Here is a 23,900-nt window from a genome sequence, read left to right on the forward strand (position 1 = left end):
CTGAACTGTTATTGTTTGCTACTGTTTGCTGATTCACTGCGTAATTCTACATAATATCCAGCGTTTGTTTCTCTGGAGAGTGAAACCGGAGGAGGAGAAGATATCTTTATCGGCTGATAAAGATATTGCAAGGACTCTTAACTTGGACTATACTAGTGAGTCTTACTGGATGAAAATACTGTGAATGACTTAATGGACTGAATGACAATGCTTTGAACTCTAAATGGATTAAAAACTATTTAAACTACAAACAGTGTTTGTGTTCAGTGTGTGTATACTCTGGGGCCCTTCCGCTCTCGTTTGGCTGCCTGGCTTGACTACTGCTACAATACTCTGCTAGGGGTAAATCCCCACAGACCTAACATTGGTTATGGGCCCAGCAGCATAGTCTAACTAACCAGGATATAGCAGAGAGAGTTGGTGTGAGTTGCACATTACTGTAAAAACAAACTGTTTTAATTAGTTTAAAATAGTCAAAATATCTGAAGAGTAATGGCACAAGTAAATTTGTCACAACTGTCCATGATATCCAGGCTGGATGGAACAAACTATGTTTCATGGTCAATGAAATGTAGTTTTACTTCACGCAGAGAAGGTTTGTGGGACATTATAGCAAACCCACCAGATGTGAGTAGCTGGGATCCTGCTAATGATGATGATAACGAAAAGTTACAAGACTTTAAACTGAAGAATGAGCAGGCTTTATGCATCATAGGACTGACTCTCTGTGATCAGCAGCTTGTCCATATTCGTGGAGAAGAAAATGCTGCAAACTGCTGGGAGAACCTCAGGAAGATTTATGTTCGGGACAGTGTAGGAGCACATATAAATCTTACACGGAAGCTTTTTGAACGCATCTTCAGAGGAATGGAGATATGTTAGTTCATTTAAACTGTATGAAGAGCATTTTTCAAGATTTGCAAGAAAAAGAGCTTATATTTAATGAACTGCAACAAGTCTACATAATATTATCTTCATTAGATCAAAGCTATGATGACTATGTGACTTCGTTAGAGGTATTGCCCAAAGAAAGCCTCTCATTAACCGACATAACAGGCAGGCTACTAAAAGAAACCAGCAAAGCAAAGTTCAGCACCTGGAAGAAGAGAATTTATCTTCGACGGCATACACAATTAAAAAGTGTTTTAATTGTGGAGGCAGAGGACATTTGGCAAGATTCTGCAAAAAGAGAAAAAGCCAGAATGTAAAAAAGCCAAAGAAAGCATTTGAACTAGCCACGTTTAGCAACTCTGATGTGAAGAATAATTTATGGGTGGTTGACAGTGGCGCATCCCACTGCATCACAAGAGATAAGACAAAATTTATAAAAATGTCTACAAGTTCTCAACATATATCTCTTGCCAATGGCTGGAACCTGAAAGCGAAAGGTCAAGGTTTTGCACGTTGTCCGTACATAAACCAGGATATAAAAATGTTGTATGTACCGCAACTAAAGTTTAATTTGCTTTCAGTAAGGGTATTAGATAAATTAGGTTATGTAATTACTTTTAAGGATAATTATTGCATAATTGAAAAAGATAACAAAGGGTAACTGCAGCTTTAAATGGAACATTATATGTCTTAGATAATAGTAAGAAAGGGGAGGCTCAAACTGTATTTAATAATATAAAGCCTCATGATGAATGTATCCATTTATTGCATAGGCGTTTGGGGCATGTAAATTTTAAAATGCTAAAACGTACAGTTGAGTTATCTGAAGGAATAAGGTTAAAATCTTGTGATAAATATTTGCGTTGTAATGTTTGCTGTGAAGATAAGAGCAAAGTATTGCCTGCAAATAGGCTAAATGGTTTCAAAACAAAAGAACCTTTAGAAGTAGTATTTGCAGACATAATAGGTCCAAAGAAACCCAGTATGGGGGTGCTAGATATATACTGAGCATTATGGACCATTATTCTAGATATGGGTTTTGCTATTTAATGAAAAGCAAAACTGAAACATATCAACATTTTTTCAATTGGCTTAGGTTTGCTGAAAGAAAGTCTAAGCGACAACTGATAACCCTGGTGACAGATAATGGTACGGAATTTATTAATAACAAATTCCAGAACAGACTTAAGGTAGCTGGAATAGAGCATAAGAAGTCTGCTCCATACAGGCCAGAACATAACGCTTTTATTGAAAGAAGAGGCCAAACACTACAGGCAATGGTTAGAACAATGTTAAATGATTCTGGGTTACCTGATTCTTTGTGGGGGAGGCTACAATGTGTGCTAATAACATATTAAACAACGTTGTTAATACAACAACAGGTGAAATACCATTCACCAGGTGGCATGGCAGGAAACCTGATCTAAGTTACCTGCACACATTTGGTGCACCAGCATGGTGCATATTCCTGCACAACTCAGAAAAAAGGGCAACATAGAGCTAAAAGATTTTTCTTCGTTGGTTATCAGGCAAACCATAGGGCATATAGATTTTGGGAGAAAGGCACATCTAAAGTGTTATGTAGTGCTAGTGCCCAATTTCTAGAACATGAAGGATGGGAGAAATTAGAACAGGATGCCAATAAAGATGTAATTATTGAATCTATAGAAATCCCATTAGTTATCCCTGTAACTTTAAAAATAAAGTAAAGAGACAAATACAGGATGAAATAGTGCCCATAAAGGAAGAAACAGATTCAATAGCTGAACAGGATGAGGAAGATGAACAGGTAGTAGTTCAACAAAGTCCTCCTGTAAGCCCTGTAATTCCCAGAAGAACTACACGTGTATCTAGACCGCCTGATAGGTACCAGGCTAACACAGTGTGCCAGATTAATCAAGTTCCTAATTCTGTTGAAGAAATTAAAAAGTATCCTAATAAGGAAAAGAAAAATGGTATGCAGCAATGAATAAGGAACTGAATTCATTAAGTGATATGAAGGTGTATGAGAATGCCAAATTACCTGTAGGAAAGAAATCCATTGGCTGCAAATGGATATTTAAGGTAAAAATAGATAAAGATGGTAATTTAATCCATAAGGCAAGGTTAGTAGCCCAAGGTTTTAGGCAGAATGCTAATGACTATGATGAGGTGTTTGCACCTAGTCTTAAGGCAGCAACCTTGAGGGCAGCTTTAGTGTGGGCAGCTAGTAAAAACTATATAGTTAACCATTTAGATGTGGAAACTGCTTACTTGCACGCCCCATTAAAACATATTATTTATATGAAAAACCTGTTGGTATTAAAAGTGAAAATAAGGATAATAATGATTGTTGGTTGTTAAAGAAAAGTCTCTATGGTCTTAAACAATCAGGCTATGAATGGAACCAGTATATTGTAAAGGAACTAGACAATATAGGATTTAAAGCTGGTTTAGCCGATCCATGTCTGTTTAAGAAGGAGACAAATGGGAAAGTATCATTATTATTACTATTCACAGATGATATTGCATTGATAACTGAAACTAATGATGAAGCAAATAAAATAATAGCATCATTAGGAAAGAGAATAAAGATCAAGCAATTAGGGAGATAAAGAAGTATCTCGGTTTGAATATAAAGAAAACACGGAAAGGTTTTAAGATATCTCAGGAAGATAAGATAAGCAAATTGATAAAGATTACAAGATGGAGCTTTGTAAGCCAGCTAAGACTCCAATGAGTCAGGAGTTTAGCAACACTGATGAACAAAGCCCTGAGTTTGATAAGGTGATTTATCAATCTTTAATTGGTAGTTTGAGTTATATTAGTAATTGGTCTAGACCAGATATATCGTACTGCGTGAATCAGTTGGCTAGATTCAATTCTGCACCATGTGAAAGACACTGGAATGCAGCTAAGAGGATATTAAGATATCTTAAAAAGACAATGAATTATTCATTGTATTTAGAACCAAAGGGTGATTTAATTCTGTGTGCTTATGCAGATGCTAGCTTTGCATCAGAAAGAGACACTAGAAAGTCGACTTCAGGAACAGCCATAATGCTGGGTAAGACATTAATAGGCTGGAAGTCAATAAGACAACAGCATATAAGTTTGTCTACTATGGAGGCAGAATTCTCCTGTTTATCATTGTTATGTACAGAGTTAATAATGTATAAACAAATGTTAATTGATATAGGTATAACTGTAGATTATCCTATAATTATTCATGAAGATAATCAGGCAGCAATTCAAATGGCCACAAATATTGGAGTAAAAACAAGGAGCAAGCATACAGATCTAAGATACCTAAACGTGAGACAATCTGTAAGAAGTAAGATGATTCAGCTAGAGTACTGTATGTCGGAGGACAATTTAGCTGATAATTTTACTAAAGCCCAAGGTGCCAGTAAGCACCAAGAGAGTTGTGAAAAATATGGGATTAGATTGTAAAGGTATTATATATTTATTTCACCCAAAAGGGGAGTATGTTAGGTATAACATTGATACCAAATATGGTTTGGGTGAATAAATATATAAAACTTAGATATCATGGTTTAAGTGCTTATCACTTTAAGCACAATGCAGCAGGCAATTAGCCGATTAAGGGTGCGGTTAGAAGTTACAATATAAGGAAGCATTAGAAGCTGGAAAGCTTACTGTGAGATGCTGTAAATGTGTGCTACTACGACTGTAACTGTGTGCTGCTGCGAGTAACTGTGTGTTACTGCGACTAACTGTGATTACTGACTGTGAGTGCCTGTGACTGAACTGTTATTGTTTGCTACTGTTTGCTGATTCACTGCGTAATTCTACATAATATCCAGCGTTTGTTTCTCTGGAGAGTGAAACCGGAGGAGGAGAAGATATCTTTATCGGCTGATAAAGATATTGCAAGGACTCTTAACTTGGACTATACTAGTGAGTCTTACTGGATGAAAATACTGTGAATGACTTAATGGACTGAATGACAATGCTTTGAACTCTAAATGGATTAAAAACTATTTAAACTACAAACAGTGTTTGTGTTCAGTGTGTGTATACTCTGGGGCCCTTCCGCTCTCGTTTGGCTGCCTGGCTTGACTACTGCTACAATACTCTGCTAGGGTAAATCCCCACAGACCTAACAGACACTAATCAAGGAGAGAAGCAACGTGGAATTAAGAGAAACTTCCTAACTATGAGAACAATAAACCAGTGGAACAGCTTGCCTTCAGAAGTTGTAGGTGCTTCATCACTGGAGGTTTCTAAGAAAAGACTGGACAGCCACTTGTCTGAAATGGTATAAAGTCTCCTTCTTGAGCAGGAGTTGGACTAGAAGACTTCTAAGGTCCCTTCCAACTCTATTCTTACTTTCATATATTCTGAATATAAAAAAAGGAAAAAATAAGCAGATGACTTACCTGTTCATTCTTCGTAAGCCTAGTTTTATTATGAATATCCGAAGTAACTAAATTGAACCCATGCCTCTCGGACAGAATTCTTAACAGCAAAACCACAGTCCGGCTCCCACATTTTCCAACTCTGTTGTATACCACCTGGCTTGGGAATGGAAGGACCTAAGCAGAAAAGATTTAAAAAAATGTTATTTGGAAATATTTAATTGTCAAAAATGTTTTTGTTTTGACTTGAGACTGAAATTTTGAAAATGAGTAGTTCAAGGTGCAAAGAAATCCAAAAGTTTGAAATATTAAAAAAGCAGAAAATATTTATTATTTCCCATTGTAGAATAATACTCTTGGATTATTATATCAAAGATAGGAATTATCCTGCGGCATCATAATACTAGCAAAAGTATTCTGAAGAAAGGCTCTAGTGCACAGATTATTTATGTCACAATTGTTTAATAATAGATTGCTATCATACTCTTAAATTCTTTTCTCCTTCAGTGTGCTAAAGATAAAATTAAATTTCCATTACTTAGTCTGATTGCACTTTTCAATTAACGGAGGACTTTTATCTGCATATTCCCTCTTTGTAATTTAAGACAGAACATTGAATACATATTTATGTTTTATTTCTTGTAAATCTAAGGTATAAAAATGTCACAAACCATTCAGGATTATAGCCCTTTCTAGGAAATTATCCAAAGAACAAGAATGAATAATCCTTGGTGAGACAGAATACTAATTATGTCTTGACTATGATGAATTGGTGAACTAATATTAATCCAAGAACCTCAAATAGTAAACACATGCATTTCTTATTTGGACGACTGTATTAAGTAATGACTTGTTGAATAAGGTTTCATATCTGTTTACATATCTTCAAGTATAAACATTATAATGGATTCATACACATATTCAGCTCTCAATGACTAAACATTAACCACAAATATACATAAATAGGTTAAACTTAATAAAGCTAGACAGGTATTGTTTGAAGTAATCTTCTGTGCTTATTCAGTAAACCAGTAAATATATTTCTATATTTGCATTTCACTTTAAAATCAAATTAAGGCAGTTTCTACCAAGCAAACAGAACAAAATAACAGTGTTGGAAGGGACTTTTGAAGTAGTCTAGTCCAACCCCTTGCTCAGGCAGGAAACCCTACACCATTTCAGATAAATGGTTGTCCAATCTCTTCTTAAAAACTTCCAGTGTTGCAGCATTCACAACTTCTGGAGGCAAGTTGTTCCACTGATTAATTGTTCTGTCAGGAAATTTCTCCTTAGTTCCTAGTTGATTCTCTCTTCAATTAGTTTCCATCCATTGCTTCTTGTCCTGCTCTCAGGTGCTCTGGAGAATAGGTAACCCTCCTCTTTGTGGCAGCCCCTGAGATATTGGAACATTGCTATCAGGTCACACCTCGTCCTTCTTTTCATTAAACTAGACATACCCAATTCCAACATTCTTTATGTTTTAGACTCCAGTCCCCTAATGTTTTAGACTCCAGTCCCCTAATCATATTTGTTGCTTTTCTCTGCACTTTTTCTAGATTCTCAACATCTTTTTTACAATGTGGCAACCAAAACTGGATGCAGTATTCTAAGTGAGATCTTACCAAGGCATTATAAAGTGGTTTTAATACTTCACACATTAACTTATCCATGCATTAACACTTTTCTCTCTCTGTTAATGCACGGTTAAGTTAATAAGGTCTTTTTTCACAGAAAGCTGGAAAATCATAGCTTTCATTTACTATTCAATTTATTTGTTAATATGAGTTATTTCAGCTCAATTTTGTTCACTGCTTGAGACTAAAGGTCACATGGCTATATCTTTGAGAGTAGTAACAGAAAATATTTATTCATGGATATTACTTATTTTAAAATGCTCTGGTGGTAAGCAAGGTAATTGTTGATTTATTTCAGGTAATTGTTGATTTATGATCACAATAAAACCTGGAATTTTAGTCGTGTGATGTTGTGATCATAAGTTGAGGAACCATGTGACTGGGACTCAATTTTACAACTGTTTTTAGAACAATCGTAAAGTGAATTACAATGGTCACTATGCAAATCTATTCTTCCAAGTTGACATTTTTTGCCAGAAAATAGCAAAAACTTGCAAAAAAACATGGCAGTCTGTGGTCACATAACCATGGAACACTGCAGCTAGACATAAATACAAGCTGGTTACCAAGTCCCTGAAATGCAATCATATGTCTTTGGAAAGGGGGGAGCAATTGTAACTTTGAGGTTGAGTTGTAAGTAAGTTTTTTTGAACTCTGTCATAACTTTGAATAGTCATAAAACAACTAGTCATAAGCTGAGATCTACCTGTACTATAAATATTGGTTCTGGCAAAATAGAAAAAATTCTGCGAAATTGTGAATGGTATTTGACCTAGAAGTGTTACATACAGCCTGAAAGACAAAAATGCATGGATAATGAAATCAGACCATGAATCTAATCTGGTTTTGTTGGATATTTTCCATTCTGGCAATGTTAAGTTCCTGAATGCAGTTTATGGAATTTCTTCAACCCAGAGGTTCAACATATCCATTCATATCAATATCAAAGTCTCCACCTGGTTTTGAAATGATGCCAACTGGTGGGTGCCAGTTGGGAAGGAAATTCCATTAATGAAATGCCACCTCAGAAAAAAAAAATCTACCCCTTAAAGATGTCCACCTCAGTTTTGATGAAAGGACCTGGAGAAAGGCTTTATTTTAAAATCCAGGTAAGGCGCATGAGAAAGTGCTCCTTCAGGTAACCTTGCCCTAAGCTGCTTAGGGATTTAAAAAAACCCTGAACTTTGAATTAGTCTGGAAATGAATGGCAGTCAGTATAATGGCAATGGACTGGCATAATATATTCATAATGGCCAGTCCTATTAAGCTGCTATTTTTTGAACTTTCCAAATCTTTTTCAAAGGAGCCCCATTCACAATGCATTACAATAATCTAGCTGAATGCATTAAGATTACTACCATGTTAAGATAAATAAGGATGAGTAGTGTTTAATATGAATGTAACTATTAACATTATAGTAACAGATGTATATTAAATATGTATATGCGCATAAGATATATGTACCCAGACGACACACTGTTGAATTGAAAAATGGATATGTTGCAAAATAATTTTAAATTTTAATTTAAAAAAAATCTAGCTGAGATGATATGAGAGAGTAATTGTAAGGCTAACTATTGTAATGCTGCCTGTCCAGTGGTGAGATTCAATTTTTTTTACTACCAGTTCTGTGGGCGTGCTTGGTGGGTGTGGCAGGGGAAGGATACTGTAAAATCTTCAGTCAGAGGTGGTATTTGCTGATTCTCTGAACTACTCAAAATTTCCCCTACCGGTTGTCCAGAACTAGTCAGAACTTGCTGAATATCACCTCTGTGTCTATCTCTATCCAAGTAAGATCACAGTAAGTTAGCAATGCCTTGATAAAAGGCATTATGTGCCAATGAAGCCACCTGGACTTCTATTAACAGTGGTGATCCAGGAGCATCTTCAAAGTGCAAATCGGCTCCTCAGAGAAAGTGAGGGTCTCTACAGGACAGGTAGAGCAACACTCAGCTGTCCAGATCCATCACTCTTGAAAAATATCCCAATCTTGTCTGGATTGTTGTAGACTTATTTTCTGTACAAGAGGGGGAGAATCTTTATTTTCTTATTGCACCATCTCACCTGGTTGAAATGCTTTTGCACGTTTTAAGTTAAAGCGTTCTCAAGTTTTAAAAATAAACGGTATGAACTTTCAAGAAATGAACTGTGAAGTTTAAATACTGCTCCATTAATCAGAGGTGCTATTCAACCAGTTCACACCTATTCAGGCGAACCGGTAGCGGTTATTTGGCATGGGTCACCGAACCGGTGACCATGCCCCCAACCCAGTCGCCCGGTCACTCACTTGTGATCGCTCTCCTAGCTTTCCGTCCCCCATGTTCTCTTTCTCCCTGGGGAAATGGAAGAAAGGCATGGACGCTGCAAGTATCACTTTCCCCGTGTGAGTTAAAGTGTCGGGAGTGAGAAAGAGTGAGGTCTGACAGAGGGTGTGAGCGTGAATCGAGCCTTGGAGCACTTTTGCAACGTAAAAGAAATGCATTTTGGAAGCAGGTCTTTTAAAAACTTCTCCAAGGATTCCCCATGGATGCTGCAAGTATCGCTTTCTCCTTGTTAGTTAAAGTGCTGGAGTGAAAAGGAGTGTGATCTGACAGAGGAGGGTGGGGGAATCCACTCAAGCCTTGGAGAAATTTAAAGGAGCTGCTTCCAAAATGCTTGTCTGTTAAGTGCTCTCTCTCTCTCTCTCTGTGTGTGTGTGTGTGTGTATGAGAAGGAAAGAAAAAAGAAAGAAAGAAAGAAAGATGGTAGAGAAAGAAAGAAAAAAAAATAGGAAGAGAGAGAGAGATAAAACTCTGCTATTATTTTTAATTGTTCCATTATTTATCATGTGTTAATATTTTACACTGTCCCTACACCTAGAGTGATTCTACTGCCATTCTTTTGCCCAGGGCTACCACATATTTTTCAGGGTTTACATGCATTCAATGTCAATAGTCCAGAGCATAAAATACACATGTGTTTAACAAGAGTTGAAAGGGACCTTGGAGGTCTTCTAGTCCAGTGATCCCCAACCTTTTTTATGCCGCTGCCAGGTACCGGCATCAGCTGGGCGCCGCGCCGGTAACAGCATCAGCTGGGTGCCGCCATCTTTTTGATGAAAAGTGCTTCCGGTGACCTCACCGAAGCACTTTTCATCAAAGATGGCGGGCGCTCGGTGAGCTTTTCCGGGTAGAAATGGCTTTCACCCGGAAAAGCTCACCGAAGCGCTGGTGCCGCCATCTTTTTTGATGAAAGCGTGCTTCCGGTGAGCTTTCTACCGGAAAAGCTCACCGGAGCGCTGGCGCCATCTTTTTGATGAAACGTGCTTCGGTGAGCCTTCTACCCGGAAAAGCTCACCGAAGCACTTTTTCATCAAAAAGATGGCGGCGCCCAGCAAGCCAGCGGCCCGGTAGGACTTGTTCCGCGGACCGGTACCGGTCCACGGACCGGTGGTTGGGGACCCCTGTTCTAGTCCAACCCCCAGCTCAGGCAAGAAAACTGAGGATGCCAAACTCTGAGTAGAAATCCTGGGACAAGGTGTCAGAATAATACTTGGAAGGAACCTTGGGGTGAACCCTATACCATTTCAGAGAAATGGCTGTCCAGTCTTTTCTCAAAAACTTCCAGTGATTGAGCACCTAGAACTTCTGGAGACAGGCAGTTCCACTGGTGAATTGTTCTCACTGTCAGGAAGTTTCTCCTTAGTTTTAGGTTGCTTCTCTCTTTGTTCAGTTTCCATTCATTGCTTCTTGTTTGCATTCTGCCTCTTTGGTAAATACATTGTCCCCCTTTCTTTGTGGCAGCCCCTTAAAAGCCTGTTGCCTATATCACACTCTTGGGCAAAGCATGTGAGCCATTTCCTCCTTTCAGTGGTCCATGAAAGTACATCTATAGTATGCAGATAATAAAGTTAAAAAAGGTGAACATTTTTACAGAACTATAGATAAGTTGAGACTGGGTGACAAGGAATGGAGGGGAGGGGCCAGGTGGGGCACCACTTGATGTGAGTGACATTGAGTTGGTCACGCCCACCCAGTCACATGACCACCAAGCCATGCCCACCCAGTCACATGACCACCAAGCCACACCTACCCAGTCACATGACCACAAGCCACACCTACCAAATAAGCCACGCCCACAAAACCGGTAGTAAAAAAATTTGAATTCCACCACTGCCATTAATAATATATACTTTATAGTAGTGTAAACAAAATTAAACAGATTAAATTTAAATGTATTTATTGCTAAATATACTTTACATTATATCCAAGCTGGAACAGTGCCAAAGGTGCTTTTTTCAAAAGGCAGCTGGATTTTGTTAGTTTTTTTTTCTTTGAAAATGTTTCACTACTCATCCAAGAAACGTCCTCATTTCTGAACTGAAGAAACTCCTGCAGTGAAATGTTTTCAAAGGAAAAAACACAAGAAAGTTCAGTTGCCTTTTGAAAAAAAGCACCTTTGGGACATGACCTGTATAGTTGAGAATCTCCATAGACAAGCAGGAACAAGAACATAGAGTTGCACTTAGGTTCAGTGCTCCTTGATAGGGCTGCTTGTTTATCCTTACATTTAAATTCAATGAAACAGGTTAATCTTAACTATTTATCACAGAAATGCTGTGGTGCTTTTGTAAAACCTGCAAGGCCCCAGAATAATGTTTATTTGAACCCACTTTCTTATCACTTTATCTTACACCAATGTACTTTTTTAATGTCCCCTTGGTCAGTAGTCCAACAAAGTACGTGGAAAAGCTAAAATACTGGGAGGGGGGAACCAAAACATTGAAATAAGCACAGAGAAGAGGGGATCAACCTACTCCCCAAAGTTTCCATCCACTGCTTCTTGAACCTGAAGGCAGTTCAAGAAGCAATGGATGGAAACTAATCAAGGAAAGATCCAACTTAGAAGTAAAGAGAAATTTGAACAATCAATCAGTGGAACAATTTGCCTCCAGAAGTTGTGAATGCTCCAACACTGGAGGTTTTTTAAGAAGAGATTGGACAACATTTTTCTGAAATGGTATAAGGTTTCTTGCTTGAGCAGAGGTTAGCCTAGAAGGTCCTTTCCAACTCTGTTATTCTCTTGAGATTCTAAATTAAGTATTATGCTTTTCTGCTTTGAATGTGAAGTGATGGTTGCAAATATTGAAGCAAACCATAGATGAGACTAGGTCAAATGACCCCACAGTTATGTCTCTCCATCCTGTAAAATTTCTGTCTCTCAATTCTCTCAGCCAGCCACTTGAGGTCAAGTAGCTCATTAAGAGCCAGAATTACACTGCACTGAGCACACTGCCTTGACAACCATCCAGTCTTGGCTTCTTCACCTACTTCTAAACTTGTACAGATGTTTATTGACCTCTTTAAGCTTTCCCCAAAGACTTTACCATTGCAACAAAATGCTTCATCAGATGAAACTCCCTCGTACTCAAGGATGCAGATTTCCTCCCAAGTTTGCCTACTTTTATATTTCTGGCTAACTCACCCCAATCAATTGAACTACGAGGGTAGGGAAGGCTCCCATTTTAAAATAAAAATACACAAATATGTATCTGTATATATAACAGATATTTAAACCTACTATATTTGTAGGAAATAAATGATTGTCCAAGAAGCTTCTTCAGTTCTGAAGTAAAAAAAAAATATTCCTCTTCATTTGTAATAAAGCTATTGCAAAATCACTGGCCTGAGATTCAGTTGGGGAGCCTCAAAGGGATTTTGAAGATAATTAGGCACTTAAGATTTATGGGCCAACAAGGTTCAACAAGAACTGAATCTCAGGCCAGTGACTTTTGTAACAGCTTTATTACAAATGAAAAGGAACATTTTCTTTCTTCAGAGCTGAAGAAGCTTCTTGGATGAGAAGCGAAATGTCTTCAAAGAAAAACCAAAAAATCCAGTTGCTTCTTGAAAAAGCACCTTTGGGACAACCATGGATGACTGAGAATCTCCATAGAAATAAATGATTATTTTTATTCAAGAGTGTAAGTAAATGAACAGTAATTAAGGATATGAGCCATTTGAGCTATCTGGCAAGGAAAACCCAACTTACTTTTAAGTTTCAAAGGTGAATTAATTTAAAATTTGAGCATTTAAATTACTTTGAATTTCAAACCTTAAATGACCATAACCTTGGCTGACCAACTAAACGAAATAGTTTGAAAAAGGGAGCTGGGTAAACAAAACTTCAAAAATAGATCAAAAGGAGCCAATATTAGATTTATTTTTGTTATATTAAAAGCTTTATTCAATAACAGGAAACAATTATGCAAGTAAATTCTCATACTCTCTGCTCAGTAGAAAAGATAATCCAGGCACAGCACACTTTGTAGGCTAAGTTGAATGTTGCTCAAAGATTAGATACTGCTGGTGTGATGACCCAGGGCATGGCACAAAGGCAACACAGTCAAATAAGCAAGAAGAGTCCCTTTATTATCTCTCCAACTTTGCCCCCAATGTCCAGGTTACTTTTGGCTGGAGAAAAACTCTCCCAGGAACAGCCTTTAACTGGAGAAAATTCAGTCCAAAACAAGGTACGTACAGACTGTAACTAAAAATCCAAACAAACCAAGCTGCAGTAATTAACTTGACAGGGCAGGAGAAGGACTTTCAGACTTTAAAACATGGCAAAACTCACAGAGTTGGGAAGATGCCAGGAACACAGATAAGCCACGATGATACCAGATGAATTCACGATTTGGTTCCAACAGCTTGCTGTGCACAGCTTCCCTTTTTAAACACTGTATTCCCAGCTGCAGCTAATGAAGGGAATCAGGGCCCTTTCTTCCCCCATAAGCCATGCAACTCACATTGCTCCCTTCCCTGCGTGCCCTAGGATGAAGATGGGGTGGACCTGGGTCTTCCTCTGAATTCCTTCTCCCTTGCTCTACCTCTCCCCTGCTCTGCCCAGCATGACTTTGCCCTTCCTCAGTTTCTTCCACAGCCAATGGAGCCATACTCCCACTCCCTGTCAGCTGTTCGGCCTCCCCCTCTGAATCAGATTCCAACAGGGGCATGACAGCTGGCAATTTTATAAGAATAGAAAAATACCATTGAAAATTAGTATCCTCAAATATTCAATTACCAAGAAGACTAAATATTCATAACACTTTCTATTTGCATTCCTCTACCAAAACTAACTGCAAATGACCCAGGATATCACAGCACAAGACCAAGGATACCACAGCAATAAATCTCACAAGGTCATCACACAACCCATTACCCAAGCCATTACTACACAGGAGGCTAATGGAAAAGAGATCAAAACACAAACGACCCAGGAGTTACAACACAGGACCCAGGATACCACAACAAAATAACTCGCAAGCCCATCACACAACCCATTACCCAAGCCGTTAAAACACGGGAGGCTAATGGAAAAAAGATCACTACAAAACAAACGACCCAGGAGATTATAGCACAAGATCCAAAATATCTCCACAACAAAACTCACAAGGCCATCACACAGCCCATTATACCAACTCCATCAACCAATCAAGAGGCAGCAGTGCAGCCAACCAGCCCAGCACACCAGCCCCCACCACCAGTATTTATAGAGAGACGGCAGCTCCGATCACACACTGCTTGCACTGGCACAAAGCCGAAAGCACCAGCCTGAGGATGGCGAGTGGGATCTCACCGAAACGTCGCCAAGATACTCTTAATCTTACACAGGAAAAGACCCGAACACACCTAGACCTACATATACATATACATATACATATACACATACATACATACATACATACATATATATATATATATATATATATATATATATATATATATATATATATACCGTATATGCCGGCGTATAAGACGACCCCCAACATTTCCACTCAAAATATAGTTTGTTATATACTCGCCCCCTCTTCCGCACGCCTTCCACTTTTGCACTTTTTTTTTTTTTGAGGCACTTTTGTCTACCGTGGAAACGAATCCCGTGAAGCTGAAAGGAGCAGCCAGCCTTCTCCCAGCTCCCAAGGAAACGAGGCTCGCACCGCCCGGGCTCCGCTGAGGTATCCGGCTGGGGCTGTCAGGAGTTGTTACCGCTGGCGCGGCTCCGCGCGGCTCCAGTCCCGCGTTGCCTCGGGAAGGGAAAGGCAAAAAGGAAGAGCCGCGGCTGCAGTGCTTCCCAATTACTATTTGCCGGCGTATAAGACGACCCCCCCAATTGGAGGCATCTTTTTCAGGGCAAAAAAGTCATCTTATACGCCGGCAAATACGGTATATATATATATATATATATACATACATACATACATACATACATATTTGTTTTCTGTATGCCGAATGCCATACATACATATGCATACATACATACATATATTTCATATCACATAGACATATAATCAAAACCTATGAAATCAGCAGAGAGAAAATAAAAGACAATGATTCATAAAATAAAATATAACTAAATATAAGATCACGACTCTAATATAAGTTATAATTAAATAGAAAAATGAGCAAGGTAAAACCAATTAAAGAAAATTGATCTTTTCTCATCAAGCAAGGAAATTAAAAATTCTGTATAGTTTACTCAGCTTCTAGAAGCAATATTTCTTGAACTGAATTAATTTGTTCTTCATTTGTTAAAACATTCTTGTCATGACATTCAGTATATGGGTCTCCAAAATTTTAAAAATGCCAAAATTTACAGGTTAATGGTCAAACTGGTTGTTTTGAATAACCAGGTTTTAGCACAAAATAAAGTATTCGGAAATCAGAAAGGTGCACATTTCTTGGTTTCTACCAGACTCCAAAATCCCTAACTAATTTTTTATTAGTGGCAAGAAAACTAAGATCCATCTTCCTTTATTATGTTTGCCTTGATAAGAATTTACACACACACACACACACACACACATACACACCCTTCTATTTTATTTTATGAATTGTGCTTTATTTTCTTTCTGTTGATCTGTGTAGTTATCTAGAATTGAGATAGTCCAAATAGAGTTTTCACTTGATTCTTACATTGTTACAAACTGAGAAAAAGAGTATAAAGTGAGACCAATAGTGGAAATATATTATAGCAATATGTTATTATTACTATTTAGAACATGTAAGATTTTTAATGATTGTTCTTTTATTTATGATACTTCTTCTATTGGCACAAACTCTGAGCACTAGAGCAGAAATGAATAATTGTGTTAGTTAAGATTGAGAAGCCAAATTTGTCCTGTTTTTATTGCAATGATGTCACAGCAGTTATTAAGAAGAAAATAAATGTTCTCTTTTTGAATTAACAAGTATGTTAAGACAGACAAATAATACATTTATTCAAAATGTTTCTCAGTGTACATATCAACCCTTCAAAAATAAAACAGAAATAGTAATGCTTATTAAGGCTGGCATAAAGCACAATTGATTTAACTGCAAACTATTTTTAAACTTGTTGATTACTGCTGAACATTTTATGAAAGTAATATCATGCACATATTTTTATATTGCATTCTGTCTTAAATAATAGAATTAAATAACATAGAATAATATAGAATTAATATAATGCGATTCAGATGGACTAAAATTGCAATCAGCATCAATCAGGAGAGCCAACAAACAAGAAAGGGCAGAGCTCAAATCAAAAACTATTAAAAGTAAAGAAAAATGCAAACACTTTGTCTATCCACCTTAAAGAAATCATAAATACCAACTAGTTCAGCTAATTTTGAAAGGAGATACCAAAGGTGGGGAAAGTAATTAAGCTTAATTCTTAACTTCCCTTCTCTTATGGGAAATCTCTATCCTTCCACACACACACACACACACCCCGTTCTTGATATATTCTGTAAAATAAAGATAGAACGGGAAAGGATTATGGCAACTCCAAAGCCAATTTTCACAATTGTTTGTAAGTTTTCAAATATCTTTGTTAGTGTAAAAACTCCCAACTCCAATTTTACACGCAAGTACTTTGCTAGAACAATTGTTTGTGCTATGCCTTTCTGATGGGAAAGAAATAATGCCATTACTTACCATAATTTATCATTTATAAGCTGCAGTGGCAGAAAAATGGAACAGCAGAACAGAATCTGATTGAATGTAACATAATGTACAAAGCATCTCACCTTACAAGGAGCTGGCCCGTGATCATCTAAGTAAGTGGAATTTCCTAGAAACAAAGAAAAAAAGAAACAGAGCATTAAAGACCTTAATGTAATTTTTTTTAAACAAAACTGCAAATATTTATGTATATATTTACATCAAATTTCTATGCCGCCCATCATACTTTAAAAAAAAAAATTAATTATGAAAGAATTAGAAGGAAGTCTAACTCTTTTTCAAGCATTAATGAGCCGTAGTGGCACAGTGGTTAGAATGCAGTATTGCAGGCTAATTCAGCTCACTGCCAGCAGTTCGATCCTGACCGGCTCAAGGTGGACTCAGCCTTCCATCCTTCCGAGGTCAGTAAAATGAAGACCCAGATTGTTTTGGAGGCAATAGATTGACACTGTAAACTGCTTAGAGAGGGCTGTAAAGCACTGTGAAGCGGTATATAAGTCTAAGCGCTAGTGCTATTAAAGTAACCACGTCCTTTAGAAAACAGTTATGGCTGATTCAAAGGCTTTTCATGGTTTTCTGTGCAGGCATGGACAATCATCAAGATCATTCCTACAAGAACAATTTGCCTTGGAATCCCTGTACACACAAAAGTGCAGACAGATGGGGAAAACCATCGCGACTTTAACACTTGAAGGAAAGTTTCTTTGCTCCACACTAATGAAACACTCTTTTGAATTGTTTTCATAGGGCTAAGATTGGCAAGTTGTAATCAAATCTTTAGTCTGCTTAAAAGTCAACTGGTGGTTGGAAAATGCTCTCTTTTTTATGCAAGTTCCTAGGAGAAAGCGGGCATATTTCAACTTTAAAATGTTCTGAGCTTGTGTCTTGTTTTGAGATCAGGATGGGCCAGTCCAATTTTACCTGAAGCATTCTGATCTCCAGAAGTTCAGAACTCCTCCAGTGAGATTCAAACATTATTGGAACATTTTTGATATGGTCAGAATGGTCAATTTTGTGCTAAAGAAAACTGTCTAAGAAAAATTCAGAATAGTTCTCCTGCTTTTTATTTGCATTTTCATATTTCCAGTGAATATTTTATTTCAAGCATTAGGGTAGAAAAGATTTTGATAGTTAAGACTGTGCTCTATACTGCAATGTCATTTTAAAAGCTTTTCGGTTGATTAAATCATTGCTATTTAATTCATTCTACATGGTTTTTACATTTCCATTTTTTCATAGACCATTACTTTTTTCAGAGTAATGATTTGAAAGTAATAGCACTTTATTCTGTTCCATATTGTGACTAATATTTTTAGAATTTCAATTATTTAGGCAAGTCAATAACTTTTCTCAGAGAGGGGAAAATCCAAACCCTTGGATCCCAATATTCCAAAACTGCAGGTAGGCTAAATGGATTGAATTTAAAGAGTTTGTTTAATGTGTATATAACACAAAGTTATATATACATTAAAGTTTGTAAATAATAGAAACTGTTGTATAATTTAGATGTTGTTTATAATATAACTGTTAACGCTATTATAAATTCTGTTTTTACAAATATATAAATCAAAGCAGGCAGGAATGATCACAATATTTTAAATAGGGTCATTTTTTATCATTGTAACTCAAATAACATTCTCAATCACACACACACATACATATACCATCCAGCACAACAGCCTTAGAAGGCAATCATAATGGAATACATCACAATTAAGAAATCCTTATAATTAGATGTGTTTTGAATAGAAAGGGCGTTGGTACTTACCTAACACGCCCGTTCTCTTTGAGCTGTGAAGAGCATCTAGTAGTGGGAGGTGCTTCAGTCTCTGCATGTCTAGACTGGGCTTAATTTGTGGAACGCTCCTCCTCCTCCACGGGACTCCTCCCCAGCGTTCCCCAGTTTTGGCAAAGACGAGAGAAATAAACGCCCTCGTCCTCAATGCCCTAACAAATTCGTTGGCCGAAACAGGACCCCACCAGACAGAAAAAGGGTGGGACTGGATGCTCTTCACAGCTCAAAGAGAACAGGCGTGTCAGATAAGTACCAACACCCTTTCTCCCATGAGCTGTTCAGAGCATCCAGTAGTGGGACATACCAAAGCTTGGCCTGTCCTACGGGAGGGACTCCGTCTGGCCTGGAAACCCCTCCTGGTCCCTGTGGACCCGTTGCAGAACTCTTCTGCCAAAGGAGGCCTCAGCAGATGCAAACACATCTATTTTATAATGCCTAATGAATAGTGATGGAGAGGCCCAGGTTGCGGCTCGACAAATTTCAGTTATTGGTGCCTGTGTGGCCCACGCTGCCGATGTTGCGGCGCTCCTTGTTGAATGAGCTGTTATGCCCCTGGGCACCTGCAGTGATTGAGTCTGATACGTTTTCGCTATCGCGGCCCGTAGCCAACGGCCTATTGTAGAAGATGAAACCTTGCATCCCTGAGTGTTGGACTGAAATGACACAAATAAGGCTTCTGTTTTTCTGAAAGTTGCTGTGCGGTTAATATATATTCGCGATGCTCACCTCACATCAAGCCTATGCCATTGTAGTTCCAACCCTTGGGATGGTCTGGGACAAAAATTAGGAAGTATCAGCTCTTGTGCCCTATGAAAAACCGAGTTAATTTTGGGAATAAACGTAGGATCAGGACAAAGGACCACCTGGTCAGAATGGAAAACACAAATATCTTGTCTGAAAGCTGCAAGTTCCGAAATACAATGAGCAGAAGTGATCGCTACAAGGAAAACTACTTTATACATCAGAAATTGGAGACTTGACGATTTCAAGGGTTCAAAAGGGCCCTTAGTGAGTGTGATGAGGAACCTGTTAAGGTCCCAGGTGGGATAACGGTGTACCGCTGGAGGGCGTAAATTTGTGGCTCCTCGAAGAAAACTCCGTATGCATGGATGATGGGAAAGAGATAGTAGACCTTCACAAGTGAGAACTGATGCCAAGGCCACCACCTGTCTTTTCAACGTATTAGGTGATAATCCCTTGTCAAGTCCCTCTTGCAAGAACTCTAGGATTTGAGCCACAGATGGAGAGATGGGATCAATTCGAGACTTGGTACACCATTTGCAGAAACTGGACCATGTGGCATTGTAAATGCCAGTTGTTGAGGGGCGTCTGGCGGCTTGGATGGTGGCGATAACTCTGTTGGAAAACTTTTTGCTCTTCAGACGACTCCGCTCAACCTCCAGACGGTCAGGTGCAACCATTGAGGGTCCGGATGTTGAAGGGGTCCCTGGGTTAGCAAGACCCTGTCTGGCAGAATTCTCCATGGTGTTGATATGGATAGACTACGGATGTCTGCAAACCACGGCTGTCTGGGCCAGTAAGGAGCTACTAAAAGCAGCTCCGCCCTCTCGTCTAGCAGTTTCTGGATGACCTTGGGAAGCAGTGGAAGTGGTGGGAATGCATACAGAAGTCCTGGGGGCCAACGACAGTGGAGCAAATTGAAGTTCTCCGCTCCTTGCGAGGGGTACCTGGAAAAAAATCTCGGGAGCTGAGTGTTGAGAGGGGAAGCGAACAGGTCCACCACCGGCTGTCCAAATGTCCTGACTGCCTCTTGAAACAGGGTCGGATGGAGGCGCCACTCCGATTGATTGATCATGGCCCTGCTTAGCCAGTCTGCCTGTGTATTCGACAGGCCCAAAATGTGCTCTGCTCTGATGGAAAGTAGGTTGCTCTCTGCCCAACGACACAAGCGCTCCGCTTCCCGCATGAGACTGTGTGCCGCCCTGTTTGTTTATGTGAGCTTTGGCTGTTACGTTGTTGGTCAATATTAGTATATGCTGATTGCGTACCTGTGAAAGGAAGCTGTGGAGAGCCAGGTGTACTGCTCAAAGCTCCAGCCAGTTTATGCTGCACGACTGTTCTATGGCAGACCAGCGGCCTTGGGTTGTGAGCTCCCCATCCAAACAGGGTGGCATCGGTGGTGATGGTAAGTCTGTGTGACTCTTTGAAGAGGCAGCCTCTGTTGATGACTGGTCTGGTTCACCAGAGGAGAGATATGAGGACCTTTGATGGTACCCTGGCCTTGTATTTGGAGTTGCTTCGGCTGGAGCGCTGGTACGGGAGCAGGAACCACTGGAGGGATCTAGTGTGGAGCCGGGCCCAAGGGATGATAGATATACATGAGATCATCTTGCCTAACAATTTTGATAGTTCCACGAGGGACACCCTCTTAAGACCCCTGATCTCCTTAACTAATTGGTGAATGCTAGTTAGTCTATTTGGTGACAGGTAAACTTTGCCTTCCACCATGTCTATGACTGCCCCCAGATGGGTTAACTGAGTCGATGGTGTTAAATGACTCTTTTTCCAATTTATTGAGGATGGGTATCATGGAGATTTATTGAGGATGGGTATCATGGAGATGAGCAGCTAGCGCTGCGAGAACCTTCGTGAAGGTCCTGGGGGCAGAAGCTAGTCCAAAAGGAAGGGCCACATATTCAAAATGGTGGTTATTATAACAGAATCTCAGAAATTTATAGTGGGAAGGCCGAATAGCAATATGTAGGTACGCCTCCGTCAGATCTATGGACGTAAGTACATCATTCTTTCTGATGCAAAGTAAGATAGATTGCAGGGTGTGCATTTTAAACTTGCGATATACTAAGAAACGGTTGAGACGTTTCAGATCCAATATTGCTCTCTACCCCCCCGAACTTTTGGGAAGAACAAAAAGATGTGAATAGAAACCTCACCCTCATTGATTGGTAGCTACTGGTTGGATGGCTCGTATGTCCAGTAGATGATGGATAGCTGTTTCCATATGATTACGTTTAACCGGATCTCTAGAAACAGGGCATGACATGAAAAAGTCTGGGGGAGTGGATTGAAACTCCAGTGCAAGACCAAATCTGATTGTGTCTCTGACTCAGGAATCAGACGTTGAGGAGTCCCATTGGTCCGTGAATAATTTAAGATGTCCGCCAATGGGAGCCAGGTCCGGGGAGTTATCTTGGATGCCGGAAAGACCTATTTCCTGCTCCTCAAAAGGATCTCTTGGATTGGCCACCCCTTCTGTTCCTATCCCCGAAGTCGGACTTCTCTGGCTGCTGCCCTGGTCTGAAAGATGGGGGTCTCTGGTATCTGGGTGAGAAGAATCCCTGATAAAAGGGCCGAAAGGATCCCCTCCGAAAGGACTGGGGGTTTCTAGAATCTGACTTCCGAAAAAGGTAAGGTAGAATTTTGTTTCGGGTTTCGATTAGCAGCGGGTCGAGGGCAGGGCCAAAGAGTCTGTCTCCCACAATAGGAGATGAAGCCAGCTTGCATTTGTGCTTAATGTCCGCTTGCCAATGTTTTAACCATAGTAAGCGTCGCGCTGTGACGTGAGGTAATGGCCCTGGCTGAAAACTTGACCGCATGATAAGTTGCATCAGCTGAGAATTCAGCGGCTGCTATAAGTTTTGCAATATCTTGGTGCGCTCTAATGTTGGAATTAGGGACATGCTCCCATAAGAGACGGAGCCACCTGAGAGAAGCACGGGTAAAGAAGGAAGCAGCCATGGCCGCTCTGATGGCCCACGTGTCAGACTGATGGGCCCTGCGTAGGGCAAGCTCGGCTCATTTTCCCTTCGGCTTTAATGCCTCCAGCGCTTCACTGGGAATGGAGGACGAGGACGCTAATCCCACTATAGGTTCGTCTACCTCGGGAGTATTCAACAATTTTGAGAAATCAGGGGCCAAATTAAAATATTTCCTGTCATATCCCATGGGGGCAAGGTACACCGCTGCAGACGCCCACTGTTTCTGTACCAGGTCCGAAAACATGTGAGAAACTGGAATCACATTTGCCTCAACTACCGGTTGGTTGAAAATTAGATCTTCTGGTCCCACTTCTGAAGGAGTTGGAGTGGTAGAAGGGGCCGACTTGTTCAGGAGTGCAATGTTTTTTGCCTTAAACAAAAGTGATCTGAATAGCTGTGGGCGGAATAAGCCTGAAAATACTGGTTGATCAGGAATAAGGCCCTCATCCTCAGACATCTCACTTTCTAGGGGGTCTGCTTCTGACAGGGCTGGGTCACTGTCATGTATTGATCCTGACCCAATCTGTTCCATTTGATCAATGTGATCCATTTCTTCTTCCTCCTCTTCCTCCTGCGGCCCCTGGAGGGGCATGTCCCCCTGAAACTGTACCTGGGTATAGTGTTGCTCTGATCTGGTCAACGACCTTAGAGATTGAGAATCATAGTCAGTGGTTACCGGGTGTTCCCTGGTTAGAACTGCGTGTTGAAGACCTGCTGCAATTCCCTGGCAGATTGCCAGCTCCATCCACGCCTTCATTATCTCTGGAACTTCCTCTGGAAGAATGTCGTCCTGTCGAAGACCAGCAGCCGTCGGAATGAATGTAGCTTCAGGAGCCCTTCGTGTGGTCTGTGTTCCAGGTAACTGAGCCTGTTGGCTCTGGGAAACCAAGCTGTGTCTGGATGAGAGGGAGAGATCTAGGGGAGGAGGAGGATGGGAAGAGGTAGACAGTACTGGACTGGGGGGCAGAAGGTCCTGTGAGGCCCTGTGTGCCTCCCTTGCACACCTATTTGCTTTTCTAATGCTTTATGGTGACTGTTGGCATCCTTTTCTTTAGAATGACCTTTTGTCTGCTTGGATTTGTGCTGAGATTTAGCTTTGACTCTTGATGTTGAGGGTTGAGAGCTCCTACCGCCTGCCATTTTGAATTGAAAGAGATGCAGTATGCTCATCATTCAAAGCGATACTGTTGAGGCGGTTGGCACGCCCAGGGGCCTGATCCAAGAAGGGACCGGTTGCCCTGATAATATCTTATCCCCTTGTTTTGTTTTGTTTTTTTCAATTAAGATATATGTATATATAATATGAGTCGTATCACAGTAATAATATCTTTCCTTATTAAGATATTAATACTGAATATTTATTATTATTATTATTATTATTATTATTATTTTGTTATTGTTATTATTATTATTATTGGAATGAATGAAAGTCATCAATATATATAGATATAGATATAGATATATATATATATATATATATATATATATATATATATATA

General features: G+C 39.6%; 1 protein-coding gene across 1 annotated transcript in view; it reads right to left on the bottom strand.

Moving 5' to 3' along the window:
- Window positions 1-23,900, bottom strand: part of UST (uronyl 2-sulfotransferase) — a 123,707-nt gene that overhangs the window by 63,242 nt on the left and 36,565 nt on the right. Inside the window, exons 2-3 of the mRNA XM_026666030.2 lie at window positions 16,935-16,978; window positions 5,274-5,429 (exon numbers count right to left, since the gene is read on the bottom strand). Coding sequence (XP_026521815.1) covers window positions 5,274-5,429; window positions 16,935-16,978 — 200 coding nt within the window. The remainder of the gene's footprint in view (window positions 1-5,273; window positions 5,430-16,934; window positions 16,979-23,900) is intronic.

The sequence above is a fragment of the Notechis scutatus genome, chromosome 1 (genome assembly GCF_049901735.1).
Source record: "Notechis scutatus isolate UNSWTSFEM ecotype Mainland chromosome 1, rNotScu1.2, whole genome shotgun sequence".
NCBI lineage: Eukaryota > Metazoa > Chordata > Lepidosauria > Squamata > Elapidae > Notechis > Notechis scutatus.